Source organism: Cornus florida, unplaced genomic scaffold (genome assembly GCF_030987335.1).
Source record: "Cornus florida cultivar Cherokee Brave unplaced genomic scaffold, ASM3098733v1 CherokeeBrave_3.0.0_Hap2_Chr02, whole genome shotgun sequence".
Taxonomy (NCBI): Eukaryota; Viridiplantae; Streptophyta; class Magnoliopsida; order Cornales; family Cornaceae; genus Cornus; species Cornus florida.
In genome coordinates this window covers 20,264,904-20,292,036 of record NW_026775572.1, presented here as the reverse complement: position 1 = coordinate 20,292,036, position 27,133 = coordinate 20,264,904, and the positions used below count along the sequence as shown (strand labels likewise).

The 27,133-nt window shown below is 35.8% G+C and overlaps 3 protein-coding genes across 7 annotated transcripts; all 3 read left to right on the top strand.

Moving 5' to 3' along the window:
- Nucleotides 1-1,707: 1,707 nt before the first annotated feature.
- LOC132294129 (homeobox protein HAT3.1) lies at nt 1,708-11,757 on the top strand. Of its 5 annotated transcripts, none has more exons than XM_059791875.1 (11): nt 1,708-1,997; nt 2,088-2,163; nt 4,496-4,532; nt 4,662-5,783; nt 6,875-7,040; nt 7,177-7,300; nt 7,390-7,502; nt 7,591-8,124; nt 9,385-9,708; nt 10,370-10,459; nt 10,547-11,757. In XM_059791875.1, the coding sequence occupies exons 4-11, from the start codon at nt 4,663-4,665 to the stop codon at nt 11,054-11,056; spliced, it is 2,982 nt and encodes a 993-aa protein (XP_059647858.1). In that variant the 5' UTR covers nt 1,708-1,997; nt 2,088-2,163; nt 4,496-4,532; nt 4,662; the 3' UTR covers nt 11,057-11,757. The 5 variants fall into 5 exon arrangements, 4 of the variants coding, with proteins under 4 accessions (XP_059647858.1, XP_059647857.1, XP_059647856.1 ...); XM_059791874.1 differs by having other exon boundaries at nt 4,656-5,783; XR_009477985.1 differs by lacking the exon at nt 2,088-2,163 and having other exon boundaries at nt 4,496-5,783; nt 10,547-11,156; nt 11,436-11,757.
- Nucleotides 11,758-12,876: 1,119 nt separating this feature from the next.
- Nucleotides 12,877-17,650, top strand: LOC132285997 (G2/mitotic-specific cyclin C13-1-like). The gene is made up of 8 exons (XM_059788252.1): nt 12,877-13,349; nt 14,429-14,661; nt 14,772-14,847; nt 14,944-15,020; nt 15,197-15,230; nt 15,531-15,680; nt 16,557-16,691; nt 17,192-17,650. The coding sequence occupies exons 1-8, from the start codon at nt 13,020-13,022 to the stop codon at nt 17,264-17,266; spliced, it is 1,110 nt and encodes a 369-aa protein (XP_059644235.1). The 5' UTR covers nt 12,877-13,019; the 3' UTR covers nt 17,267-17,650.
- A 1,239-nt stretch (nt 17,651-18,889) lies between these two features.
- LOC132294128 (TIP41-like protein) lies at nt 18,890-26,133 on the top strand. The gene is made up of 8 exons (XM_059791871.1): nt 18,890-19,105; nt 20,083-20,268; nt 21,562-21,649; nt 24,394-24,507; nt 24,611-24,670; nt 24,775-24,816; nt 25,062-25,190; nt 25,781-26,133. The coding sequence occupies exons 1-8, from the start codon at nt 18,966-18,968 to the stop codon at nt 25,886-25,888; spliced, it is 867 nt and encodes a 288-aa protein (XP_059647854.1). The 5' UTR covers nt 18,890-18,965; the 3' UTR covers nt 25,889-26,133.
- Nucleotides 26,134-27,133: the final 1,000 nt, after the last annotated feature.

Sequence of the window (27,133 nt, the reverse complement as noted above, 5' to 3'; positions counted from 1 at the left end):
AATGTTGTTTCTGCCAAAAGTTTCTTGAACTTTTCAAAATCTCATTTCACAACTTGAAGTAATTTATCATAGCTTATTGGGTGAATAAAGTTTTATTTTTATTTTTATTTTTATTTTTATTTTTATTTTATTTTATTTATTATTGGCAAAAAATACACACTAATCATACACTCATTTTGCCCCTTTAAAAACTCCATTCACTTTGTGTGGTGAAGAACTAGGACACAAGACCCTTGATTCGGGTGAATAAAGTTTGAATTCCAACTTAAGGGATATTTGTGGTTGCAGATGTTTGGGCTTTACCTAAAATAAAATTAAAAATAAAATTAAAAAGTTATTTGTCCTCCAAAAAATACCTCAATTGCTCCATTCGTAATTTTTAATAAATAAAACGACAAACCTAACATTCAACTAGACATTTTATCTTCCTTTATTTTATTTCCTCTGTTCTATAACTTTCTATCTCTCTACTCCTCAACATTTATGACAAAGGATAGGCTAAAAAAAATTGCAAAAGATGGATTTTATTTGAACTACTCATTTTCAAATGATATTTAAATTATACTATTATTATTTTATTATTGTATCTTCGTCGTATTCTATTTTATTTTTTAAAAATTTGTCATATCACAATGTCCATATCATATCACACTCATATCCTGCGTCCATACTTTATAGAATATATCTATAGGACTCTTTTAATTTATTTAAAAATCACATAGTTTTATATTAAGATGAAAGTTTAAGATTCATTATATATTTGTTATTTCATCTATTAAAAGAATATAAGTGGAGTTTTTTTGTTTTGAAGTGTGAATATCATCTCTTTAAAGTGTTAAAAACTTAAAATCACAAAACCCCGTGCTTTCAAAATTGAATTATGCATAAATTTTGTCCTTTGATATATGATATAGGTATTTATATGTCCAGATACAAATATACGTTTATATTTGTGCGCATAGTATGTACATGTTGGAAATAAGTGCAAGAAATCTTAAGCTTTACTAAAGAATTTCTTGTGGATCCTTATCAAGTTGCCCCCATATTTGTGAGGGGCTTGTTAACTTGGTTGTGAAATGACAAAATTGGCCTTGTTATTTAATCTTAAATTAAAATATTGAAAATTCATATTTTTAAATTACAAAAATAATAAAGGACCATTAAATAATGCTAAATTACAAACGTACTTAAAATTACAAAATTATTATTTAATGTTAAATTATAAAATTAAAATTTCTATTTTAAAATTACAAAAAAATATTTTTAAAAAAATTATTATCAATATTTTAATTTAACATTAAATAGCAAGGTCATTTTTGTCATTGCACAACCAAAATAACATATACAGTGCTTTATTATATGGGAGCAACTTGATAACTTTTCTTTTTTTCTTTTTTTTTTTTACCTTTGGAAAAAAAAAACTTGATAACTTTTTTTAGTTCAGAATTTTTTTAAATTTTATTAGAGATTTTATGCATAATTTTGAAAATACTGGAGATTTTGTGATTTTAACTCTTAAAATAATAATAGCATGAAGTAGCCTTTGGTTTTCTATCTATATACCAATTGTCAAAAGGACCGAGCGGGCTGACGTCAAGCCCAAGACCCATATAAGGCCCGAGCTTTGGAGAAAGGTTTCGACCCACCACGGCCCGGCCCACCAATCGTGCAACTCCGGAAGAATCACGATCCATCTACGCCGCTTGCGCACAGTAGCGGCAAATGAAGCCCTATGCTAGCTATTGCGCGACATTGGGACCGATTTAGAGGACGAACAACTCAGACCTCTCCCTCTCTCATCGGCGGTGAGAGAAAGTCTCGGTAACACCAAAGCAGAGCGACTATATCCACCAACCTCCCTCCCTTTATTCAACTTTCAACACCTCGAAATCTAAGCTTCTGAGCTCAACAACCCTAGCACCTCTCTCTCTGTTCTCTGTCTGTATACATATTTATGGGATAATTGCAGAGGATATCACATTGAAGATAAACATAAGGTAAGCTTTTAAAATCATTTCTCACTCGTATTTTTAATGCGTGTGTGCATATATATATGTATATATTGTTTATGATTTGCTCGGTTGTAGGTAGAGAGCATATGAGGAAATAATGAGAAATGGGTGTTTTTGGATAATATTTTTCTGGGACTCGTGCACACTTTAGGTCAGTTTTTTTGAATTCCAGAATAGATGTCTAGTTTTTTTTTTTTTTTTTTTTCCCCTTTAATTTTCTTGGAAATTAAATACATGAATGTTAGGGTTTTTTTTTTTTTTTTTTTTTTTTTTTTTTTTTAAATGTTCTTCAGGACAGTAGTAGCAGTATTTTTGTGTTGTGTGGTGTAATCTGGTTACAAGATTGTTGTTATCCGGTATTGGATGGTGTAATTTGGTCATTTAGGTAAGAACAGTTGACAGAAAAAACACTCGGTTCCGAGTTTTTTTTTTTCTTTTTTCTCGAAAGTTCAAGCAAACCCACACCCACTATATATTTTTGCCAGCACGGGGCTCGAACACTCAATCTTCCTAAAGGGAAGGAGAGCTTATACCATCTAGCTAGAGCCCATTGGTACCTAGGTTCCAAGTTTATTCACATGAGGTTCTACTGAACTTGAGTTTGTACTTGCCTATTTTATAGGGACTTGCAGATGGTGATATTGAAAATTTGCAGGGAAAAATGTTGAGGTTTAGAACGTTGTAGAGATGAGTAAAATAAACCATAAAATGAAGAGTTAGTTTTGCCAGTCAGTGACAAGATTTTAGTGGCGCTGAGTCCATAATTTACAAAATCACAATAGAGAAATTTGCGTGTGATTACGTAATGAGTGTACCCTCACATGTACATAATGAGAAAACTACAATCGGTATGTGTGACAGTTTACATTGTGATAAATGTCTAGAACAATTCAACATACTTCCATGGATGTTGAGTAAAAAAATAAACATTATTCCTGCCCTAGGTCTCATGCTTTTAAACTGGCTTTCAACTCTGGTTGCTGCGGGCTTGCTGGGCGCATTCGGAATTTCTTGTAAAGTTAGAGCTCAAGGAAACAATCGATTTCCCTTATTCTTAAGTGGCTATGCTTCTATCTTTAGTTAAATATCATTTACTTATTATGTCATTATATTTAATTTCATTTTTTTTTTTTCATGTTGACAACAAAATGCAAGTCTACTAAGTTCCCTCTTCTCATGAAGCATTATTTAAAGTTGTCTAAGGTTCAACTCCTCTTGGGTGCAAACAATTTCTTGGAGGGGGGGTGTGTGAGGATCAATTAGGAAAAAAAAAAGCATTATTTAAAGCTATTATGTTAATAAACTAACTCTCCTGTTATGGAAATTGTGATATAATCTCTTTGTTTGTGTTGTTACTTGTGTACCCATGCCTGTGTTTCTGTCAAGGCCTATGTTACATGGACTCGAGTACGTGTGTCGGGTATGAGTATGCATCCATGTGTCAAATCTCCACACAGAAGGACACATAGACAATGCTAAATATTCATTTTATTTTCTAAAATGAAATAATGTATTTATGTAAATATTTAATATAGGTATTTCACTCATTTTGAAGCAATAATTTTAAAAAATTGAATTATTGAAATTTTCTTTTTTAGGTACATGTTCATCGAAAAGTGTCAAAAACGTATCCCATACGCATGCCTGAGTGATCTGTATAAAAAATGGGTGCTTCACCTACTTTCAAAGCGTCCATGTAAACATAGGAAAAGACAAGTGCAAAGAAGCATTTTCTTATTATTTGTAGATGCAATCCTAAAAAGATCTTTGACTGATGAAAATAATCTTCCACTAGTTCTGTTGCTAAACTAGTGACAGCCCTAAAAGAGTGAATGTTTCCTAATGTGCCAAGATCACGGAAGATCTGTTGGTTTAGGATTTGAAATGAAAGAGAAAAGGTTGCACCTTTTTTAGGGAAAAGAGAACATTTGATTAGGCTTGAATTGATGGTGAAAACTTCATGGTGGTTTAGAAAATAACTTGCTGGAACTATTTGCTTGAAATGTAGAACATGTGTTGCTGAAACTAATTTAAATGTGTTGGATATTCGGGATGTTTATAGGGCAGGGTTGGAAATAGGGGTTGGGGAATTGAAGTTGAAGGATGGAAGCTGAAGGCAAATAGTGGTTAATTTGTGATTAAAACAATAAATTGTGCTTGAGTGTAAAGAAAAAGAAGTCCAAATGTCTACGTGTAGAGTTACTTAGGTTTTATTTTCTATTGCAAATCTGGCTTCAAGGACTGCTAGAAAATTCTCTCCACTTATGTTCTACTTAATACAATAGCAGTTTATTAACCTAGAATAAATATTAATTGACACTTGACCCTAAACGGATCACTCCAAGTGTGCCTTATATGAAGCTTCCAATTTACTCCTTTTCTTGTTAAAATGCTCTCTCTCTCTCTCTCTCTCTCTCTGAGCTTGTTCCTTATTAGGTGAGGTAAATTATTTATTCATCATGCTCTTTTCATGTCCACTGCAGGTGTATGGAGTTCATTACAACAACACCAGAACTACGTGTATTATCTCTTTTATTTATTTATTTATTTATTTTTTTCTGTTGCTATTATCTGGGTGAAATCATTCTAGGAAATTTGGTATTTAGTTGAATATTTATTTTGATCGGTTTTCCTCTCTGTAAGTCTTAGCATGAGTATGGAAGTATCTACAACACGAGAAAGCAGTGAGGCCGAAAAAATCTCAAGCCCTAAACGAACTATGTCAGAACTAAATAATGAATTTAGTTGGAGAAGTGTATGCAGTGAACCGCTGGAACAAAAAGTTGATATTGCCAATGAAAATGTGCCAAATGGACCTGCAAAAACTGCGACTACAGAATTCAATTGTGTTGGTATTGAACAATTGAGACCAGTTCCTGAAGAACTGACTACAAATTCAAGCCGTGAACAATTAAAATCAGCAGCAGAAGATGCCACCATGGATTCTAATCTTGGACAGTTTGAATTACTACCTAAAGATGCTATTGGGGGAATTCCAACCCCTAAACAAACTACATCAGAACTAATTCCTGAATTTGGTTCTGAAAGTCTACAAAGTGAATCAGTAGAACAGAAACAGGTGATTGGCTCTGAAGATTTTCAAAATAGACAAGCAGAAACCAGGATGGCAGACTCCGACTGTATGGATGTTGAACAATCAGGACTGCCTCCCGAACATGTGACCGGAAGTTCCATGCAACCAGATGTTGAACAATCGGGAATGCCTTCTGAACATGCCACTGGAAATTCCAGCTGTGAACAATTGAGATCACCACCACAAGATGCGGCCATGAAGTCTTGTCTTGAGCAATTGGGGTCCCCTGAAGATGCAGCAATGAATTCTAATCTGGAACGATTGGGACATCCACCTGATAGTGCGTCCCAAAATCCTTGCCTTGAACAAATAGGATCATCACTGCCTGATGCAGACAAGAATCCCTGTGAGTTGGAGCATAGGGATAAACGAACTTCTGCAAAATCAAGAAAAGGAAAATATGCAGTCAGTCCTTCAGTAGGGTGTAACAGGGTTTTGCGCTCGAGGTCACAAGAGAAGCCCAAAGCTCAGGAGCCTGTTAATACTTTGGCAGAACATGGTGCTAATGAAGAAACGAAAAAGAAGAAGAAGAAGAAGAAGAAGAAGAGACAAGAAAAGAGAACTACAGTAAATGAGTTCAAAAGAATCCGGAATCACCTAAGATACTTGCTATGTAGAATGAGCTATGAGCAAAACTTGATTGTTGTTTATTCTGGTGAAGGCTGGAAAGGACAAAGGTTTGTGCTGCACTGGAAATTGGTCTATTATACTTTTTGTGACACTTCTGTTGTGGAACTGCTGTGTCATTGTAATCCCAGATCAATATTTTTCATGATAGTTAACCTGATCCCTTGTGTCTTCACATTATTAATTGCTTTGTTTGGATGTTGGAAAGAGTGAGAACTAATTTGGAATAGTATTATTCTTTGGAGTTAGATTAGTAACTTTGTTCATATCTCACTAGTTTCTATCTTCTTGTTGATGAGTCTAAGTTTAAAGGTCCTGAGTTTGGTGCTTACAAGGTGGCATGATTTTGTTTTGTTTGTTTTACTTTGAAATGCTTATTACGATTTAGAGAATGTTAATAACAGATCTGCAGCATTTGAGTGGATTATTTTCTATGACATTTTTTAAAAATATTTATATTCCCAAACTTGTGTTTTTTTATTGTTCGCTGCCTCCTCTTCTTTCTTTTCCCCTTGTTTTGCCAATGAGTAAACATGCGTGAGCAGTAGAATATCATATTGATATTGCTTGCTATAAAAGCATAGTATCATATTTCTGGGAGTTTTGTTGGACTCCACTTATAGTCGAACTGCAGAAGTGTTGATATTCATTTCCACACCCGGTTGAGTGGATGAGATGCATCAGAAGATATTGGTATGATATCACTGATTGGTGCTGAATAAGACCATGAAAAACCAGGGATTACTGTTACTCCAAGGCATGTATAATTTAATATGCTTCTTTAGTTAGATTGTTAGGTTAAAAACAAGGGTTCAAAGGTTGGGGCATATTTGTGTCCCAGTTTTGACCAGAATTTTTCTTTGCTCTTGTTCTATTGGCTTTTCTGATGTGTGTTCTGCATTGCATTCCTAACAAAAATGAGCAGACTATTACAGCCCCACATGACTAGGGACATCTTAAATTAATGTCTAGGTAAAAAAATTCGCGGAGAATGATTCAGTTTTGATGTTAAACCAAGTCTTCACTGAGTTTCTGGCTAATTTGAGCTTTTTACCTTGTCTGATTCCCAATTTATCCCCAATTTTTATTCGGTAATTATTATGCCTAATTGTTGTTTCTTACCATTTTGATAATTTTGCAGCCTAGAAAAGGTTAAACCTGAGAAGGAGCTTGAACGTGCCAAGTCTGATATTTTCCGCCTCAAATTAAAGATAAGAGATCTATTTCAACGTCTTGATCAGTCATTTGCTGAGGGAAGGCTTCCAAAATCTTTATTTGATTCTGAAGGAGAGATCGACAGTGAGGATGTAGGAGATGCCTTTTGACCATAAACCGTGTTTACTCTTTACAACACTATTACTTCTAATAAGATGTTATTGTTTCTGACACATATAATAAGCAACCTGAACTAGCAATGCTTAGACATGTGTCTTCTTGTGGCAGATATTCTGTGCGAAATGTGGGTCTAAAGAGACGTCAGTTGACAATGATATCATACTATGTGATGGTGCTTGTGAACGGGGGTTTCACCAGTTTTGTCTGGAACCACCGTTGTTAAAAGAAGACAGTAAAATCCAATCCACTCATTTTATAGTAATATCTGGATTTCTTGTTTCTTGAGTTCATTTTCTGTTTTTTGCTTGGTGTATTTTACAGTTCCTCCTGATGACGAGGGCTGGCTTTGCCCTGGATGTGATTGCAAAGTTGACTGCATTGACTTGCTGAATGAATCTCAAGGAACGGATCTTTCAATTACCGATGGCCCGGAGGTCGGATAAAGAATACCACTCTTTGTTTATTTGGGTTTATTACAAGTTCATTACTTCCACATTGTGCATCAATTTTTTCCTTGTGCAGAAGGTTTATCCCGAGGCAGCAGCTGGAAATAAGCTGGACGATGCTTCTGGATTTCCATCAGATGATTCTCAGGATGATGACTATGATCCTGATGGTGCAGAAGTGGATGAGAATGTTCAAGGAGATGAATCAAGTTCTGAAGGATCTGAATTCTATTCCGCATCTGATGATTTTAGGGCTTCACCTGATAATGGGAAGTATTTGGGACTTCCTTCAGATGATTCAGAGGATGATGATTATGATCCTAGTGCTCCAGATCTTGATGAGCAGGTTAAGCACGAAAGTTCAAGTTCTGATTTTACATCTGACACTGAGGATTTTAGTGATGCAGTTGAGGAGAACAGATCATCATTGGACCAACTTAGGTCCAGTGGAGGCTCGGATGTAGAAAGATCTAAGCTGGAGGGGACAAAAGAACATCCTTTAAATGATGAGCTGTTTTCGCTGTTAGAATCGAATCCTGGCCAAAATGATTCGGCAACTATATCAAGAAAGAGGCATGTAGAAAGGTTGGACTACAAAAAGCTGCATGATGTGAGTTTTCGTACACAATAGAAATCTCATAACATGATCTTCATTCTAATTACATGCACGCACTGAATCTGAAGTAATATGGGGTTCATCCACAGTGCTTAAACATTGAATTAATGGACTTCAATTGTGTTCTTGTTTTCTTACTTGGTTTCTGCATCTACTATAGGTTTTTCACCAATCTATCATTAGCGTGCTGGTGAATATGTGCCTTTTCAATGGAGATTTTAAACATGTTCCCCTGGCCTCTGATCTTGCTACCATGTAGTATGCATTTCTATTTTGGTTTAACTGTATACCTGTTATCGTAGGTAATTGATGTGAGGTGTATGCATGGATGTTTACTATAAGCTATCTTTGACCTGACATTACCTATTGTAATCCTTGCTGCAGATGAAGAAATATATAATTTGCAGAAAGTTTTTAACTCCCAACATTGGCTCCTTCTACCATCATAATTCATAGCAATGCCAAAACCTTGATATGATATAAATGAATGTAAAAGTATGTAATTACTTGGCATAAAACACACATGCACATGCCTACCACTTCAAGCTGAAATCTTGACTAATGTCGAATATTGGTGATTGTGTTTGCTTCATGCTGTCTTGTTGTCATGGCTGCGTGTTGTATAGCTGCTTTTCTATTAGAAACGTATGCCGCACTGTGACCTGAAACCTTTTTTAATCTTTAGTTTTTTATGCAATTTGTTGTTCCTAGCTTGTGTGTGAGGGTAGAGGCTCATGTTTACATGATAGTATATTTGTTGCCTTCATGCAGTAATTTTGACATACTGATTGATCATTAACATTTTTTTACCTCGGAAAATCCAAGCAGCACTGTGGGCACTAATTATTAATTTTTTTTTTATTGCTGCAACGTCTTGTCTGCCTCTCAAATGTGTTTCCTTTGCAGATGGGTGTATTCAGTGTTTCCTTTGGGCTGTCACTGCACAGAATTGGAGATACTCTTGGTTTTTATATGTCATAGATCTTTCATGAATTACTTTTGATGTCTAAATGTCTGATCCATCTTGAATCTAGTCTTAAGTTTAATGTGCTAATGTTTGTAGGAGCATCTTTGCTGTGCTTTAAATGCTTATGCATTCTGCAGTTTTCTCCCTCTCCCTATTTTATTTTCTTGTTACTCATGATGTTTTTACGTAATCTTTGAAGTAAACTCAAATCTTGGCTCTGTTATGTTAGTTAATTTTTCCCTTCTCCTTCCTTGGCTTATCTTTTAATGATGCCCTGATACGTGAAGGAGACATATGGACACGTTTCTTCTGATTCAAGTGATGAAGATTGGATGGATACTGCTTCACCAAAGAAAGTGAAGAATAATTCTGGGGATGTTGCTTTGGTGTCACTCAATGGAAAGACTCCGCTTGTCAAGAACAGCGCTGAAGGTACAAAGTACAACCAGGAAGAGAGTGAACATACTCCTAAGAGAAGAGCTTCTAAGAGGTTAAGTGTTGAAGGCAGTAATAATTCACCAGCAACATCAAATAGAGGTTCTTCTCAACCTGGTTCTGGTGGTAAAAGTTCTTCAAGATCATATAAGAAACTTGGAGACACTGCCTCTCAGGTATTACAGTACTATCATTCAATTTTTGCTTCTTAATCAAGGCAACAAACTGTAGGCAAAATTAGCATCAATCTTCTAACAAATTTTAACTACCAGAGCGATTGCTTTGTGCAATGGTAAAAGCTCATGAGAATGTGAGTTTGCATCAAAGAGCAACCACTTCGTGTAAAATAGCACTGAAGGTTAGGGTTGTATTCAATCTACTTCCCATAAGCCCGCATAGGTATCTAGATGGGCTTAACTTGGGATATATTACCGTTGTTCTTTATAGAAATGTAGAAGTAAATATGCAGCAGCAAGTACTGAATATGGAAGCTGTCGGGTTACTCAGATGGTAGGGTCTTATGGATATTCCCTCGAGGTCTCAAGTTTTAGTCCTGTTTAAGTGATATCCATGGTTTCCTGGTGATTACAGTTATTCGGTGTTTGCACTGTAGTCACGAGTCCAAAAGGACTCCTTGTTGGAGCAGTTCCTCGGTACCCAAAAAACAGAAGTACAGAATATTGTCTATTACCTTGGGGGCCAAAACTTCAAGTCTGATCTATTAGAAAATAATAATATTATCAATATTGAGCATGCTTTTTAAATATGTATGGCATCTGAGCTTATAACTTTGACATTGCAATTGACTAATTTTATGTTCGTTGTTGTACCATGCAGATACTCATCAATTCTTTTAAGGAAAATCAATACCCTGAACGTGCAATGAAAGAAAATCTGGCAAAAGAATCAGGATTGACATTGAAACAGGTTCATCGCTTTTTTCATTGCATAAAAAGGTGATTTGGTTTGGTTTGGTTTTTCTTATTTCCCCCCCTAAAATAGGCCATGATACAGGTCAGCAAATGGTTTGAAAATGCTCGTTGGAGTTTCCGGCATCCATCACAGATGGATTCAAGTACAGTTAAAAGTACCCCAAACAAGGGCTCTCCCTCACCTAAAAAAGGTACAGTTAAAAGTCCTAGTGCGATAAGGGTCAGTAATGGAGACGCAAGGGAGGTGATTAAAGAAAGCAGCATTCAGAAATCTACTACCCCTAGAGGTAGAAAGAAAAAAGCAAAACTAGATCATCAAGCAATTGATCATATGAGTATCGAGGAGACATCAGAGCAAGCAAAGGCTCGGGAAGCAGGGAAAAGTAGCCGAGAGGTGATTAAAGAAAGCAGCATTCAGAAATCTACTACCCCTAGAACTAGAAGTAGAAAAGCTAAATTAGATAATCAAGTAATTGATCAGGCCAGTATTGAGGAGACACCAGGGCAGAGTGTACCAGTAGGTTCATCAAAAGCTCAGGGAGTGGGGCAAAGTAACCGAACTAAGGGTAGGAAGAGGAAATCCGTTTCTTGACCATACGAATTTGGACAATCATGGTCGGGAACAAATTTGACCATTTGCCACTTGGAATAGCAATTCAAGTTGTTTGCAAAGGTTTTTCCATCTATCATAGGTAATCCTGACAACTCCTGCAACTCCGGTTCTATGAATTAGCAATTATTTTCTTCTTTCAGGTTCACTACTTTTGGTCTCCTTTCTCTGTGCCTCGTATCGATTCTTCATATTTGTAGTTCACAGTTCACACGAGCTAGCCTGCCATGCTTTCTAAGAACTTACTGCTCAGGCTCAAAGATTTTTGGTTTCAACCAGCATGGTTGTGTGCCGCTATATATTGACATTGTCATTATATGAACCTGGATACTGTTGTCATCATTCTGTTGTGAACCTGCAGGCAACCTACTTATGTGGGCAATGCATTTGCTTGAGAAATGTTCTCCAGAAGCCGAAAGAATGCAGAACTTGGCCCTCCACCCCAACCAATTTTGTAGTGCTTTATTTCGGTTTGCTCGACTGGGTGGACGATCATTAAAGTTGTCAAGATGCAAAAAGGATGAGATAATTTGTTGAAATTGTACTTTTATCATGACCTAATCTGTTGTAAGAAAAAATCTAATTGTCTAAAGACGCAGTAGGCTTTCAAATCCTATGAGAAATCAAGTATTAGACCCTCATTTTCCATTTTCAAATAAATGAATGAATTCTTATGGTTTAAATTATGTATATGTAGACTAACGGTTGCAGCCTATTGGTAACTCCTCACCTTTCGAAGTAGGAGGTTCAAGCTTCAGCAGATGCATGCGGGGTGTCATGAATGTGTGTGTGTGTGTGTGTGTTGTAGTAGTAGTATGTACATCCCAATCAAGTATGAGGCTAAAAATATCTTCTTCCCGTGAAAAAGTCAAGACCCGTTTAGAAGATGATTACAAGTGATTTCTTTATTTATTTATTTTTTTTTTTTTCTGAAATAAATGAGAATGATGTTTTAGTGAATGAAAGTTCGTTCTTCTTTTTGAGCCTCCGAGACCATGGTAAGCTCACTCTCTCTCTCTCCTATGATCATCCTTAACGGTAAAAATTAAGTGCTCCAAGCCAATTAAATTACCAATGATTATTATCAATAATTTGAATCGGTGGAGTCAATTGAATTGTTAATTGTGACCACTAATAGATTATTAGTCTAGTCGAAAGGATTCAAATCATTATAGGAACATAATAAGTGAGTGACTGCATAAGTCATCTGTGAAAAAAGGTCAACAGAATTCTGAATGAGTACTCTGCTAACTCTCTAATGGGCTAAAGAGAAGTAGGCAAGGTTTGGTAAAAAAATCTCTCTAATATACAGAGACAAATTAATTGGTACAACTTATTTTTCCCTAGCATAAAAAATAATTTATAAAATTTAAATATTTTTTGCCAACCAATTATTATAGCATAAAAATTCCACCAAATGGTTTGTCAATATTGAAGACCAGACGCAAAAGTCAACTAATTTAGGATTCACATATGAAGTATTGAAGTATGATACTGAATTAACGCAATTTTTAAAAATTTACTTTCCTTCAATTTTAAATAAAAATGCAAAATTCCTGTACTATTGACAGAAAATGGGCCTAGTACTCTATTTATCAGCCATACTTGTTGGTCCAAAATTTTTGGGCCTATTCAGCCCAAACAGCGCCCAATACAAGAGGCTAAAAGCCCATATTAGTCACGTCACTCATCCTCTCTTTAGGCGGGACAGAGGCCGAAAATAGGAAATATACGAATCAGAACTGTCACTGAGAACGCGGTAAATGCAACTTTTGAAATCGTAGAAGTGGCGGCATCTCTTAACTTTCTCTCTCTACAAAGAGGAGACACTTTCTCTCTCTAACCTTCACTCGCACACCGCCCATCTTCGTCCCAAAATACTGTACTCTTTCTGTGCCCTAATTCAATTCATAAACCCTAAACATTTCACCATTCAAGACCTCAAATGGGTAAGCAAGAGAACTCCGTGCGCACCACCGGCGCATCCAAGAAGCGAGCCTTTGCTTCCGTAACCACGCCCAATCAGTCTCTGCAACAACTTCCCCCAACGAAGAAGCGAGTCGTTCTGGGCGAGCTCACCAATTCGCTCAATGCTGGGTCGATTCGGACTTCGGGTTTTGGTGATGCCAAACAAACCGAACCTAAATTGAGAAAAACGAAGAAGAAGAAAGAGAAAATTGACGAGTCAGTGAAGTCAGATATCGTTGGGGTTTCTGATGTTCCGCAGAAATGTGGTTATGCGCGTCTTATATATCAGCATCTTCACTCCTTGGAGGTATGGAGAAGCTTGTTTTATTTTTATTTTTATGGGTTTATTGGTAGGATCTGTTTGTTTTCTGATAAAATGAAACAAAATTAAAGAAAATACAGTAGAAGAATATTTTAGGGTTTGCTTTCTATCATTTCTATTCACTTTAGAGGGATTGTATCAATACAACTTGCAACTACACGATATTTTGCATTGTTTTTTGGTTGTTGATTTGATTGTTCCTTTTTTGGTTGGTGTGAAAATTAATGAAAATCATGGGAAATTTTTGAATTATGTTTTCTATCATTTTTTTCCCTTAAAAACGAACAACTTAGCCCATCCTTGGGTTAAGTATAGTTTGTCTGTTTCCTTGAACGAGAAACTTGTATGGGGATTTGTGCAAATTATGCATACATGTGTGCGTATTCCTTTCCTATATAGAAATGGTATATAATCTCATAATGGTTCTTAATTTTGTAGGGTTTGATTTTCTACTTGTTCTTGGTGCTGCCCTGTTGGGGTATTTGGCAATTTTGTAGGGCTCATTATGATTTTCTACTTGTTCTCTGAAATTTAGTAAAGATTCTCTTAATCGTCCATGGCGTTTATTGATATATCAAATGGGTTTTTATTGCTATGGCCTTTTGGTTTTGATATGGATTTAATTTGAAATGTAGGATTATAATATCTGTGTGATTTGATATTTCATTTATGAATTTGGTTTGAGACTTTGATTTTACTTTTGATTGTGTTTCTAGTATTATATTAGAGCCTTCTATGATGGGATCTTTGACCTGTATCACCCGACTTTATATTTTAAGCTCAGTTTAATTCTTGCCAATATTTAACTCACCAATCATGTTTCTGATGAGAAACTTGGTGAGAATGATAGAAATAGAACATGAATGGTATGCTTAATTGGATACAGCTCCCATTGAGTTAGCCCAATACTGGTATCTGTCATTTTGTAAGATTTTGTTTTTTAATTGCTGGTATTTTATACTTGTACATTCCACTGGCTACCAGAGAAAGCATTATTTGGTTTAGGATAAGTTGGGAATGTGGGATGTTACTGATCTAATTGCTAAGGCTGATCTGTAATTCAGGTGCAGGACGAAAGGAGGCCATTTCCCAATTACATGGAAACTGTTCAGACTGATGTTACAGTGTCTATGAGAGAAATTCTATTGGATTGGTTGGTGGAGGTTGCCGACGAATACAAACTTGTCTCAGAGACCCTTTATCTCACTGTATCCTACATAGACAGATTCCTCACTGAGCATCCTTTAAGCAGGAACAAGCTTCAGCTCCTTGGTGTTTCTTGCATGCTTGTTGCCTCGTAAGCTCGTGAACCCTTTTGTTGTTTTTTTCTTCTTTTTTGTTTTTGTTTTATTGTCATTCTGTTGGATAACCCTCCTGATGGTTATTCTATCATGGTTATTGACACAGAAAATACGAAGAGATCACTCCTCCCCATGTTGAAGATTTTTGCTACATAACAGATAATACTTACACCAAGGAAGAAGTAAGTTCTCGTGTCTTTAAATTTGGTTTTAGTTTGTTTATTTTGCATTTATTAATTTATTAAAGCTTGTGAACACTTACTGTGGTGAATATACAGGTGGTGAACATGGAGAGGAATGTACTAAAATTTTTGAACTTCGAGATGGGTACTCCAACAACAAAGTCTTTTCTCAGGCAAGAATATTGTCAAGAGTTATTGGTTATCCATCTTTCATCATTGTTATCTTTTTCTTTTTCTTCTTTCCTTTTTGTAGTAGTTGTAGAATCAATTGTATTAGTGTTACTGTTACATATACAGTTGCAGTCTAAATGTTCATAGGACTGAAGCAAATTTCTTGGTGGATTTGCAGGATTTTTACCAGGGCTGCTCAAGATAATGGCAAGGTAGGACCCCTTAGGGCCTGTTTCCAAAAAAAAAAAAAAAAAATGTTATTTACGTTAAATTGACTTTATAGTTGTTTAGCTACAGTAGCAAATACAAATGAAAACAGTTTTTTCTACCTTCTGAATTTGGAGCTTTTCCTGAATCAGACGTGGTAGTATGCAAAACTGTTACCAAACATGCTTTCTCCACTTATTTATGATTTTTCCAATATGACAAGAAAACTGCTCTTATTCTTGTTGTATGCTTCCAGTTTTCTTTATCCTCACCTTGTCACTGATGTAGTAATTTCTATCCTCCAGGTTTCTGATTTGCAATTTGAGTTTTTGAGTTGCTATCTTGCGGAGATCAGTTTGTTAGATTACGACTGTTTGTGCTTCTTGCCATCGGTGGTTGCTGCTTCAGTCGTGTTTATTTCAAGATTTATAATCCAACCAGACATGCATCCTTGGGTAAGAAATAGTTTTCAAGTAGCCTTGACAGTTCTAAATATGAGTTGGCAAGCATAGAATTAAATCTGGAATTTGGGAACAATCAGGGCTGAAAATAATTTGAGATTTCAGAGATTATGGGAGAAAGTACTTTTAAATGGTGAAGGGGGAGGAAAATGAAACATAATATGCTCTTATACTGAAAATGTGATATTTTAGGCTGGAATGAATTGCACTCTTTAAAATGTGATGTACGATTTTATTTATATTTTTTTGGGGTGGGGGGAGGGTAATCAATGTAATGTATGAGTTGAGGGCTTAGGATCACTTGGGAAGTTGAGATTAGGAATCCATGATAACTAATTAAATTTTGTTTGGGAAATAATTTCAGAAACACTTTTCAAGTTTGGTAGTAGCACTGCTTGCAAAGGAACCATTGCTGGCTGGGCAATGGACCATCTGGACTGAAGGCCATTGCCGATTTAGCTTGGGAAACAATTTCAGAAGCAGATTTAAGTTTGACAGTAGCAATGCTTCCTAAGGAATCATTGCTTGGTGCACTGTTAAAATGGCTATAAAGTGTAAGAACGCGGGTTTGAATCCTAAAGAGCAGTCACTTTGTGCAGTAATGCCAAAGTTGATGTCTATATCAAATCTAATATTCCATTACACTCTTATTAACAAAGACTACACTGGGTAATGACTTAGTAGCAAAATGCCTGCAAGGAGAACAAAGAGGGGAAGTAGACTAGTATATTTATAGAACACCAATGGTTTGGAATGGTCTTTGTGCAGGTTCTTGAACTATTGGTCCATAGATGATAGAATTGAGCTACCTATAACTGATTTTGGTAGATCTGGAAAATTTACCCGTGTATTCTTTTTCACATTTTGCAGAACTTGGCGTTGCAACAATATTCAGGTTACGAACCATCTGATTTGAAGGATTGTGTCCTTACCATTTATGATTTGCAAAAGGGTATAAGAGGAGTATCTTTGCGTGCGGTTAAAGAAAAATACATGCAGCATAAGGTATCTCATTGTCTTAGAAAATATTTTTTCATAGTGTACTGATCAAAATTGTCAAAATACTAAGGCGATTCCATGCGATTGACCTAACTTGTCACTCATGTGATCTCCAGGACAATTAATATACGAGTGCCAAACTGTAGTCAATATCCTTTTAATTGATTACCCCATTTTATATTTTCAGACATTTCTCTATTTTTCATAAAGAATATTTTGACATGCTCAGATGCGCATGTGTGCAGCCATCTGTAAACCTGGTGACCACCTGCACTATGCCCGTCTAGGCACATCTCACACTATACTTTGAATAACAGTTGATGTTGCAATTAGCTGCAATCCTTTGTTGAACAGTCGCTATTGGCTTAACTTGCAACACTAACGAGAGTCTCAGGTCTTTAAACAGTTCTGATATGACTGTTTTTTGGCTTAACTTGCAACACTAAGAGAGTCACAGGTCTTTAAACAGTTCTGATCTGACTGTTTTTCTTTTTTCCCTGGAACAGTTTAAGTGCGTTGCAGCATTGCCTTCTCCCAAAGAGATTCCTTGGAGTTACTTCGATCCATTAAGGAATGAATGATGATGGGATCCTCAACAGTTTTAATTTCTTTTTGATGTCATGTTATTGAATAGTGTTCTTGCAACAGATCTCTTCCCATTTAATGTTTCATTCTTGGCTTAATTGGAGGGAGTTGTGAATCAAGTTGATGGTTGAAGCAGCTTGCTTGAATTTGGGATTTATGTTGATCGTCGAAGAACTTCAGGGGAGCACCTCTAGTAAGCAGCCATTGATGACTTATAATCTGACATGTTAGCCTCTTGTTCCTGGAACAAATTATCAATAATTCTGGCAAAGACTGTAGATCATCTTGATTAGATTGTGCTTCTTGTTCCACAGAACAAATGAACATGCATGACATAAATACTTGTACATCTCCTTAATTGAAAATCAAGCATTTTTAACTTTGCAAGATTTGGTGTTCTTCCACTTCAATTGATTTTATCTTTCCAGCCTGATTCTTGTTACACCTTATATCATAGATGCCTTCAATATTATTTTATAGGTCATGCAGCTGAAGAATGTATTTGTTAGTATGGAGTTTTTAAATTGATGAATTGTGCAGCTGCTATTCACTTGGATTAACTTTTCATATCGGGCTTGTTAGTTCATTGAAGATTAGTGAGCTAACCTCAGTCTAACTGCAAGGTTTGTTAAAGACCATTTTGGGTTGGTGCCCTTGAAATATTAATTTATAATCAAAGCCCAAAAGTAACAACTCATAATGGGCTAACAACTAAAAGGGACTGATCTCATATAAGCATTTCATATCTTCATGGAGATATTGGTCCCTTCGATCGGAGAAGGTATGGTGTGCGGCACCGGGCACATCATAGCCGTTCGTGTTAAGCATGTGTGAGCATGGATGGTTATGATGTGCTCGGTGCACCGAGCACTTCGTATATATTCTCCTTTTATCGGTTGGTTTATGTACTCCCAATACAAATCAGTAAATCAAAAATAATGGAAAGTTCCCTTTTTCTATTGTCAACTCTTAAAAGACAACAAAAGCAGAAATCATGTTTAATAATATATATTTGCTTTTCTATAATAAAAATTATTTTTTCATTTTGGTGAAGAAAAGAGGAAACATAGAAAATAAAAATAAAAAGGTGTTTTTTATATTTTTGGCATTACAATGTCAAAAAAGTTTTCGCTACTCAAAGTTGTCAATACCGGTAATTAATTGAAATGATATGAACTCTTATTGTAGTAATAAGTACTGTGTTACTCAAATAGTTAAATTCCTCCTCGTGTTTGGAATAATCTCTAATAAGTTATTCATTGTGTCTAGAAGTCCATATTTTAACCTTACGCCCTCGCCCCGCCCCTCCCCTTTAACCACTAACCCTAAATTGCCTTGTAAGAAAACCTCTTATTGTCATAAAAGAAGTTGAGAGGTCGAGCTCTGTTAATAGTGTACGTTTAATTGCACTCTTAGAAGAAAAAGAAAAAAAAAACAAAAAAAACAAAACAAAAAGGTTGCCAAGGGAAGGCCCAAAGTTACAAGTACTTGATATGTCTAGTATGACTCTCCTTCGGACGTCATGCATGGCGGGCTCGAGCCGGTCGAGCAAAGCCCTAAATGAGGCCCAGGCCCGTCAATACATTTGACTTCCAATTGAAATAGAAACACAATTAAAAGTCTTTAAACCCTGTTTAGGTTTTCCCCTAAGTTGTGAGAAAACAACCAAATCAGAATATTTTTGTCCGGTGATCGATGGAGGTGGAGGTGAACGAGAAGGAGCTGAAATCTGTTGGAGCTGAGCTTCTGCCGGAGGGTCGGCGTGGATTGCGCATACTTGGTTGGGAGATCGAAACTTTGAAGCGCCCCATTCTCAACTCACTTGATGTCCAACAGTATTCTCTCTTTCTCTCTCTATATATAAATAATAAATAGGTTTATGTATTTTATACAAATTATGTAATTACATAAGCTTCTTTCTTTTCATGCATTGCCTTTCTCACTCAATTTCATTGTTAAATCTTCACTGAATTACCTACTGATTTTGTATTTCATTTGGAATTTGGAATACTATTCGGTACAATTCTCTTTTGAGTAGTTCAAGGATAATTAAAGTGTGCGAGATAAATTTCTGGTTTCACTAGTTTGATGAAATATTGGGGAAAAAGTAGCCATTCCAGCTATATTTTGGGGATTTCTGTGATTATTTGTAGTGGGTTATTTTGAATTAAACTTATAAATCAGAATATGAGAATAACTTGTCTACGTTACTTGAAATTTCCATAATTTTCGACGTTACTGAATTGGGTGCAAATGGATGTGGAGAATAGGTTTGAAAAGATTTAAGTGTACTCAACTCTCTCCAATTTTTTTGCAGATCAATGCAGTAAAAGGTCACACATCTTTGGAATCTTTCTATATCAAAAGTCGAACTTTTAACTTCTTGTTGTGTATATTGCTAAGGAGAGGCTAGACAATGTCCTGTTAGTAGCTTCCATAATCACTAAGGCAAACTATGATATGTGCTTCTTGTAATTATGGTATGAGTTGTAATTTCTAATAATATTAATGTGATAATTTTAAAATCTGTGTAGTTTATTCGTTGATCATTATGTCCTTAATTACCTTAAAACATTTGGCTGACCATTTCTTCAAGCAACATGACCCATATTGTTCTTGACCAAGCATTTAGAGTCCCTGGGTTATGTCCTTGATATTGTTTCTTAAATTCTACAGAGTAATTTTTAATATTATATTCTATATTAATCCAGAACTCCTATATTGATCCTTTAAACCCCATATGCTGTCCACAGTGCTGGAAGTGAAGTGCATATACCCTTCGGCTCTTTGACTGTTAAAGATATGTTTACAGGTGGGAACAAAAGCTTCAGACGTCCCACTTGCCAGAGATGGTTTTCGGAAACAGCTGTTTGGTTCTTAAGCACATCAATAGTGGCACTAAAGTTCATTTTAATGCATTTGATGCTCTAACTGGTTGGAAGAAGGAAGCATTGCCACCAGTTGAAGTTCCTGCAGCTGCAAAATGGAAATTCAGAAGGTAAGCTGGACAATTGCATATTTCTTCTTTATAGTTAACATATGGATTTATCTATATCATGCATGGGTGTATAGCATTGAACTCATTCAAGTTAGTGACATGCAATGCTATAGTATTAAGAGAGGGGTTGAATGATACTCTATCCAATTCCCAAGGCAGTAAACATACATTCTTGCTGAGATACTGTTATGCACATGTATGCTTTGACAAAATTTCTCAAACAGGTACATCATGGGCCCGCATTTAGCTTCCCGACAATTAAAGCTCCTTCTATTCATGCAGATACTTTAGAACTTGCATGTGGAATGTAACTGAATTACTATAAGTTAATTTAAAGCATGTCAAAAGGTAAGAAGGCATTGGAAAATAATTAGTCTATAGGACAAGCATCGATTACCCCTTTAGGGGCTGATGAAGCTCCAAGCATCTGAGGCAAAAGGTTTGCACAATGAAGAGGAATTACTTGCAACATACATCAACATTCCAAACTTCCCTCGCCTTTAGATTAGGAGAATTTTACCTTCATTTAATACAGTTGTCTTACTCTCCAAATTGCCCTTGAAGATATCCACAGTGTTCATTCTCATGTCACTGAGACCTGCCCAACTTATAGTGCAAGGATGGAATGAAATTGTTTCAATCTTACAGAATACACTGCGTATCCCTGCCAACCTGGAGTAGTGAAACCCTTTTAATTTTTCTAACTCGATCCAAAAAAAAAAAAAAAAAATTCTTTCAAATAGGCCCCAACCAATTATCCATTGTTCCAAGGGCCCTTAGTACCTTCATGACTTCACTTTTGAACCATATCTAGTAGAAATTACTCAATCAAGGAGATCTTCACCCTTCCCTCTCTCACCTTTATAACATCAAGGAAATCTTCCGTCTCCTCCATTTCCCCATCTCTCTCTCTCTCTATATATATATATATATGTGTGTGTGTGTGTGTGTGTGTATATATGGTCTTCTTTGTAGCTTGCTGGTGTTGAAATGCCACTCAATAGATCACCTTAGGTGGACACAGGGGTGCCTATCGTCCTGGATACCTTCAGTGTGTTGTATTAATCCACATCTCTGACTTGAATTGTATTGATCTGTCTATTCCATCTTGACAATATACATGCATGTACTTTGAGTATTTGGTATGAGCTTTAGATTATATATTTTCCATCATCAACAAATTGATGTGGCAATTTGTACCAGCCAAGGGAAAATCTGTTATTTTCTCCCCGCTAAAGGTCTACAGAGGGAGGACATATTATGTTGACTCACATTCTATTTGTATATTTGCAGCAAACCCTTCCAGCAGGTGATTCTAGATTATGACTATACCTTCACAACACCTTATTGTGGGAGTGAAACTGTTGAGATAAATACACAGGTGTGTGCTTGCTCTGGTTTAAGGTTTTGACGCTTTGTTGGCTGGGTTATTGTTTGGGATTTCATAATAAATATGGCAATATGATGACTATGAGTCGCTGCATATATACATTACCATATGAGAGTCCCTTTTCTTTGTGCAATTTCATATTAAGAGTAACTTTCGCTTGTGCAATTTCATATTAGTTGTCTTACATTTCTCATAAACGTTCATCTTTTTTAGCTACCACAAGAACCGAAAACAGAAACCCTATAAATCTGAAACCTTAGAAAGAAAATGCATTGACCACGAGTGGGTAGATGATATCGAGTGCTTTTTTGTCGTTGTGCAAAATCAGTTTTCCTCAATGGTACGATTTGCATACCTTCACTTCTTGGATGATCTTTTGGTGGGTCTCTTTTTTCTAACTTGAGTGTTACATTTCTCTGCAAAATCAATTCTTTTCATTTTGTTTTCAGTTAAACATATGGAAGTACACACACACACACACACTTATGTGTGTATCTATTGCAGCTGGCCGAGCTGGTTGGCTCAAGTATTGTCAAGCAGTAAAGTAACACAGCTGCATAAATCAAATTTCAGGGCACAAAACCAGCTCTTGATTGCTTTAGTTCGAGCATGGCGAGATTGATAGTGCTGTACATAAATCTTTTGTTTAAATCAACCCTATTTACTCTGAATCACATTTTTTGACACTATTATGTTATTCAATTTTTTTCTCATGGTTTTGCCTAATAAACAAACCTAGAATTTTAGATTTTTTTTTTTAATAAAATAAGTTTTCAATTTGGACCAATATATATGTATGTGTGTATATGTGTTATTGGATTTGTCTCTCATAATTTAGCCTAAATAAACAAACTCAGTTATATGTGTATGTTTCACGGCAATCTATTTTTGTCCACAAATGCATACTAAAAGTTTTTGTGTAGATAACATCAAAGGTTATGTCCATACTGCATCTGTCCTGTGTCCTCCCATTACACTCAATTATATGTGTTCACAGATGGTAATGACTAATGACCTCTTAAGCATGAGTGATATTTATTTTTTTTGTCCAACATTTTATGCTAACAATTCTGTTCATTGCTGTCTTTATTTTTTCACTGTCTCAATTGATTTGAGCTAGTAGAAGTATTGAAAATAAGCAATGCAATGATCATTCAAATTTAAGGCGTCCTTTGCATAATTTCATTTGAAAAGGTGAAACACCGTTCCGTTTTTATCAATCTATGCTTGAATTTTGCTAGGGGTAATAAATATTCTCAGCAATTAGATAGGATCCAAATCTTATCTTGGATAGCTTAAAGAAGCCTTATGCATTAGGGAAATCGTGACCTTAATAGACCTTTGTTCCTAGCTCAGGTAGTGCAGAAAATAATTTTTCTCATCTCTTTCAGAAAATGAAGAAGTTCAGAATAATTCATGTCAGAATGGAGTTACTGAGCTGCTTATGTAGCTTTTGAATTTGTCCTCTTGATTTGAAAAGAAGAAAACAAGTCATTTTTGTCCACTGTAGGTCTGATGATTGTTGCCTGAGAATGTTCGTGTCTGTTACCATGTTTGTGCTCCGTTGCTTCACTTTATTGTTCTAGCAGCCAGTATCTTACTAACAGACTTGAATTTATTACGCACTTTTTCACTATCACTTAAACTATAAGTATCAATATGTTGAAGGGGAGAGACGAGAATTTGCAAGTTTGCAATGCTGTCTCAATGGGGTAGATAGGACGGGGAATTGCAACTCACCAAATCTCAAATCTTAGATTGAATCGAGTTCACTCAATGTAAGAATTGGAGAATAACCTTTGTTCCTCTCACACCCGCTTCTAATTAGATGATGAAATAAAAATCTATAACCTACCCGTAATATGATATATAAAAAATGCACTATTAGCAGGATAGCATTTTTCATGCAAAAGTATTTCCTACCCCATACTCTTAATGTGCAAAAATTTTCTTTTTCCTCAATAATGTTAAAATTTTTACCTGCTGTCATTTTTTTGGTCTCTTTATAGCCCACACAAACATGGCTTTTGGGACGAAATTTGTGGTTTTCCTTTTAACAAGATTTCAGAGTGACACTTAAGATCACATCTTCCGTTTAAATTTTTTTCTTTTTCTTTTTCCTCTCTGCCTTGGTACTATTATTTGCAATTTTTTTTTTTTTTGGAGACCAGTAGCTATGTGAGACTAAAACCCCGTACCTTCAAGCAGTCTCGAATTCCTATGTCCGGAAGATGGAAAGATAAAGGAAACAAAAAGAAAGTGAAGGGAGAGACAATAATATCCTTCCTTTTCTTTTGTTTGTTTCTCAGAGAAAGATGAAGGAAAACAAAATATACTAGAGAAGGCAATTTCTTTTGTTTTGTTTAGAGGAGAAAGATGAAGAGATAATAAAATATATTCGAGAATTGTTTGTTACACCAAACCCAACATGAAAAACCTTAGCAGCTGCATAATAAAGTAAACAAGGAAAGTAAAATTCCTTGATATTTTTGTTATGTTTATTTTGTCATCAACTTTCCATTGCAACGAAACAAGGAAAATAAATCCCTGAACATCTCCGTTCTTCCTTTGTTTCCATAGACTAAACAGGGCTTTAAAGAGATCATAAACTGAAACTTCATTGAAAAATTGAATTGATGCTAATTACGCTTCTGAATGCAGAGGATTTTTGAATTGGTCTAATTGTTACTTATATTATATCAATAATACTTTTATTGCTGCTATTTAATGATCAGCGCGGAAGAGAGACATCTGAGGAGGGCAGTTGTAGTCTTCATTGGGAGGACTGTGAAGAGCAGATTGATGTGGTTGCGCTGGCATCAAAAGAGCCTATTCTCTTCTATGATGAGGTTAGCAGCTCAGATAATAACTTAGAGCAAATAATCTACAATATTCATCTTCTGTTTTCTCTGTCTGGCAATGTGATCAAAAGTTGTTATTCTATGTCAACAGATAATCTTGTATGAAGATGAATTGGCTGATAATGGAGTATCCCTTTTGACTGTAAAAGTGGTAAATCTTGAATCAGGCTGTTTATAGATAGAATAGGTATGATTAGTTTCCTTGACAATATTATGATTAAAGAGGACTGATTGCATTAACTTGTGACTTTGTAGAGAGTAATGCCCAGTAGTTGGTTTCTTCTCTTGCGTTTCTGGGTGAGTAATCCCTTTTTATTATCAACTGTTAACATAAGCTTTATAGGCTACACCATTTATAAATTTTCCTTTTTCAAGTTTTGGGAAGTTTAAGTACCTGATTGTTGTGCTCAAGATGCTATCCAATATCAGTATATACCTGAACATTAACAGGAAAAAGACTGAAATTCATCGTCTCACTTCTCTGAGTTTACCTTCCGTTAGCAACTTTATAACCCGTGCAACTGATTCATTTCTTCTTATAGCTTAGAGTTGATGGAGTACTTATGAGATTAAGGGACACGCGTATGCACTGCATTTTTGGGAATGGTACAAATCCCATTATCCTTCGAGAAAGCTGTTGGAGAGAAGCCACATTTCAAGCATTGTCTGCTGTAAGTTCAAATCTGTGTGTGTGGGCATGTGTGGAAGTTGTTTGTTCGGTGTGTCTTTACATGATAGTTAAGTATTCCCTAGTTACCGTCATCGTTTTACATTTTATGCTTCTCATGCTTTGCTGAAGAGTGTTTGTGTCACTTTCTGCTTGTTAAGGGGTGTTTATCAGGCCTTCAATTTTTGGAATAGTCAAAAAGTTTAAAGAGAGAATCTTTCTTAATTTATATCTTGTGGGGGAGGAACAGTAATATCTGTTCTTTGTAAAGTAGCATTTTATGAGCAGCTTCTCTAGCAAATCCTTTTAGGGTAGCATTACAGTAATCTCAATGAATCATTGACGAATTTTCTCATACCTATGTCAGCATATTGTATCAAAATTACCAAATACTTTGTATGGCATATTAGTTTCTACTTGTTTGGTTTAATGACATTTCAATTGGATACTGGTATAAAAGTGTCATTCAACCAATTGTTTACACTTCACGAAGTTTGTCCATGGAAAATTTAGCATTTTTTTTCTTTTCTTATTGTGCTAATTTGAAAGTTCTTTGTGTTTAAATGAATTGATCGGCCTAATTAAATGGTGCAGAAAGGATATCCTTCTGATTCTGCTGCATATAGTGATCCAAGCATCATCAGCCAGAGGCTACCCATCATCATGCGTAAGACTCACAAGCTTCAAGTTTCAAGTGCCTAGTAACCTTTAACGCTGTAATTTAAAACTCGACAGCATTGTATTATGGAAGAAACTGTACTCAATTCTTCTTGCAAAAGGCAAAAATCATCCTAAATTGTGGTCACAATCTCCTTTCTGGTAGACTATCCACACATACCTCTCATGTTTCTTCTTCGTTTGCGTTTGAGTGACTCATTATGTTGAATTAGCTCGAGAGAACTGCAGAACAATGGTGGTGCAGCATAAAAGACACATTTTTTAGTGTATTTGTCTCGTGTTCATATTTGTATAATTGTTACAAGAATAAAGTGTGGAGTGTGGGTAGCATAAACAGCGGTTGTGATTCAACTAGGGCGCAAAATAAGCAAATTGAGCTAGCGCATTGGCATCGTTTATAATGATGAATTTCTAACAGGTAAAAAAAAAAAGATCAAAAGATTGGCATATATTTTACTTCTGCATTTGGAGAAACAGGTATTGGGTACCCCGAGGGTACCGGGAAAATACCACCCCAACCAAATTAAAACTCTCCGTTTCAATCGGGTTGGGGTACTACGGTGTAGCCTGTGTAGGTATTCGGGGTATTAAAAAAATTTCCATTTTGGAGAGTGTGTCCCCTCGTTATTTTAACTCTTGTAGAACTCGGTATTAAAGGTATGGAACCTTCTATACACTTGGTTAATCGGGCACCAAGATTTATATCAGCCATTAAGGAACTGAAATCAACTAAAATGTGGGCTGCATTGCAGGTTTTTGGGTCCTACGACATGCATAAAGAGTTGGTTATGCTTGTGACTTTATTAGGGAGAACTACCATCAAGGATCTTGACTCTTCTTCGAAGCTTTAGATTAATTAACCTAATTGCTAAAATAACAAATGGGCAATTGTTAAGATAAGGGGCAATATGAGGAACTAAAGCGGAGGGATGGAGGCGTTGAGCCTAAATTGAGTAGGTGTACGTATTACCAAAAGGGTAAGGGTCTGTTTGGCAATCGTTTTTGTTTCTATTTCGTATTTTTTTGTTGTGAGTAGTGTACTGTTGCGAAGCTAAGCAAAACACAGAAATACGTTTAGTAACTTTTGTTGCAATTTGAATAGTACTGTGTTGGGTGTTTCCTAATGTTTTTGGACCGATAACGCAACCCATAACCAAAACACTATTGAACACATCCCATAACCAAAACATTGTTCATCAGATGAAGACAGAAACGCAAACAAAAACAGTTGCTAAACAGGCCCTAAAAAGCCACCGTACAAAGATTGAG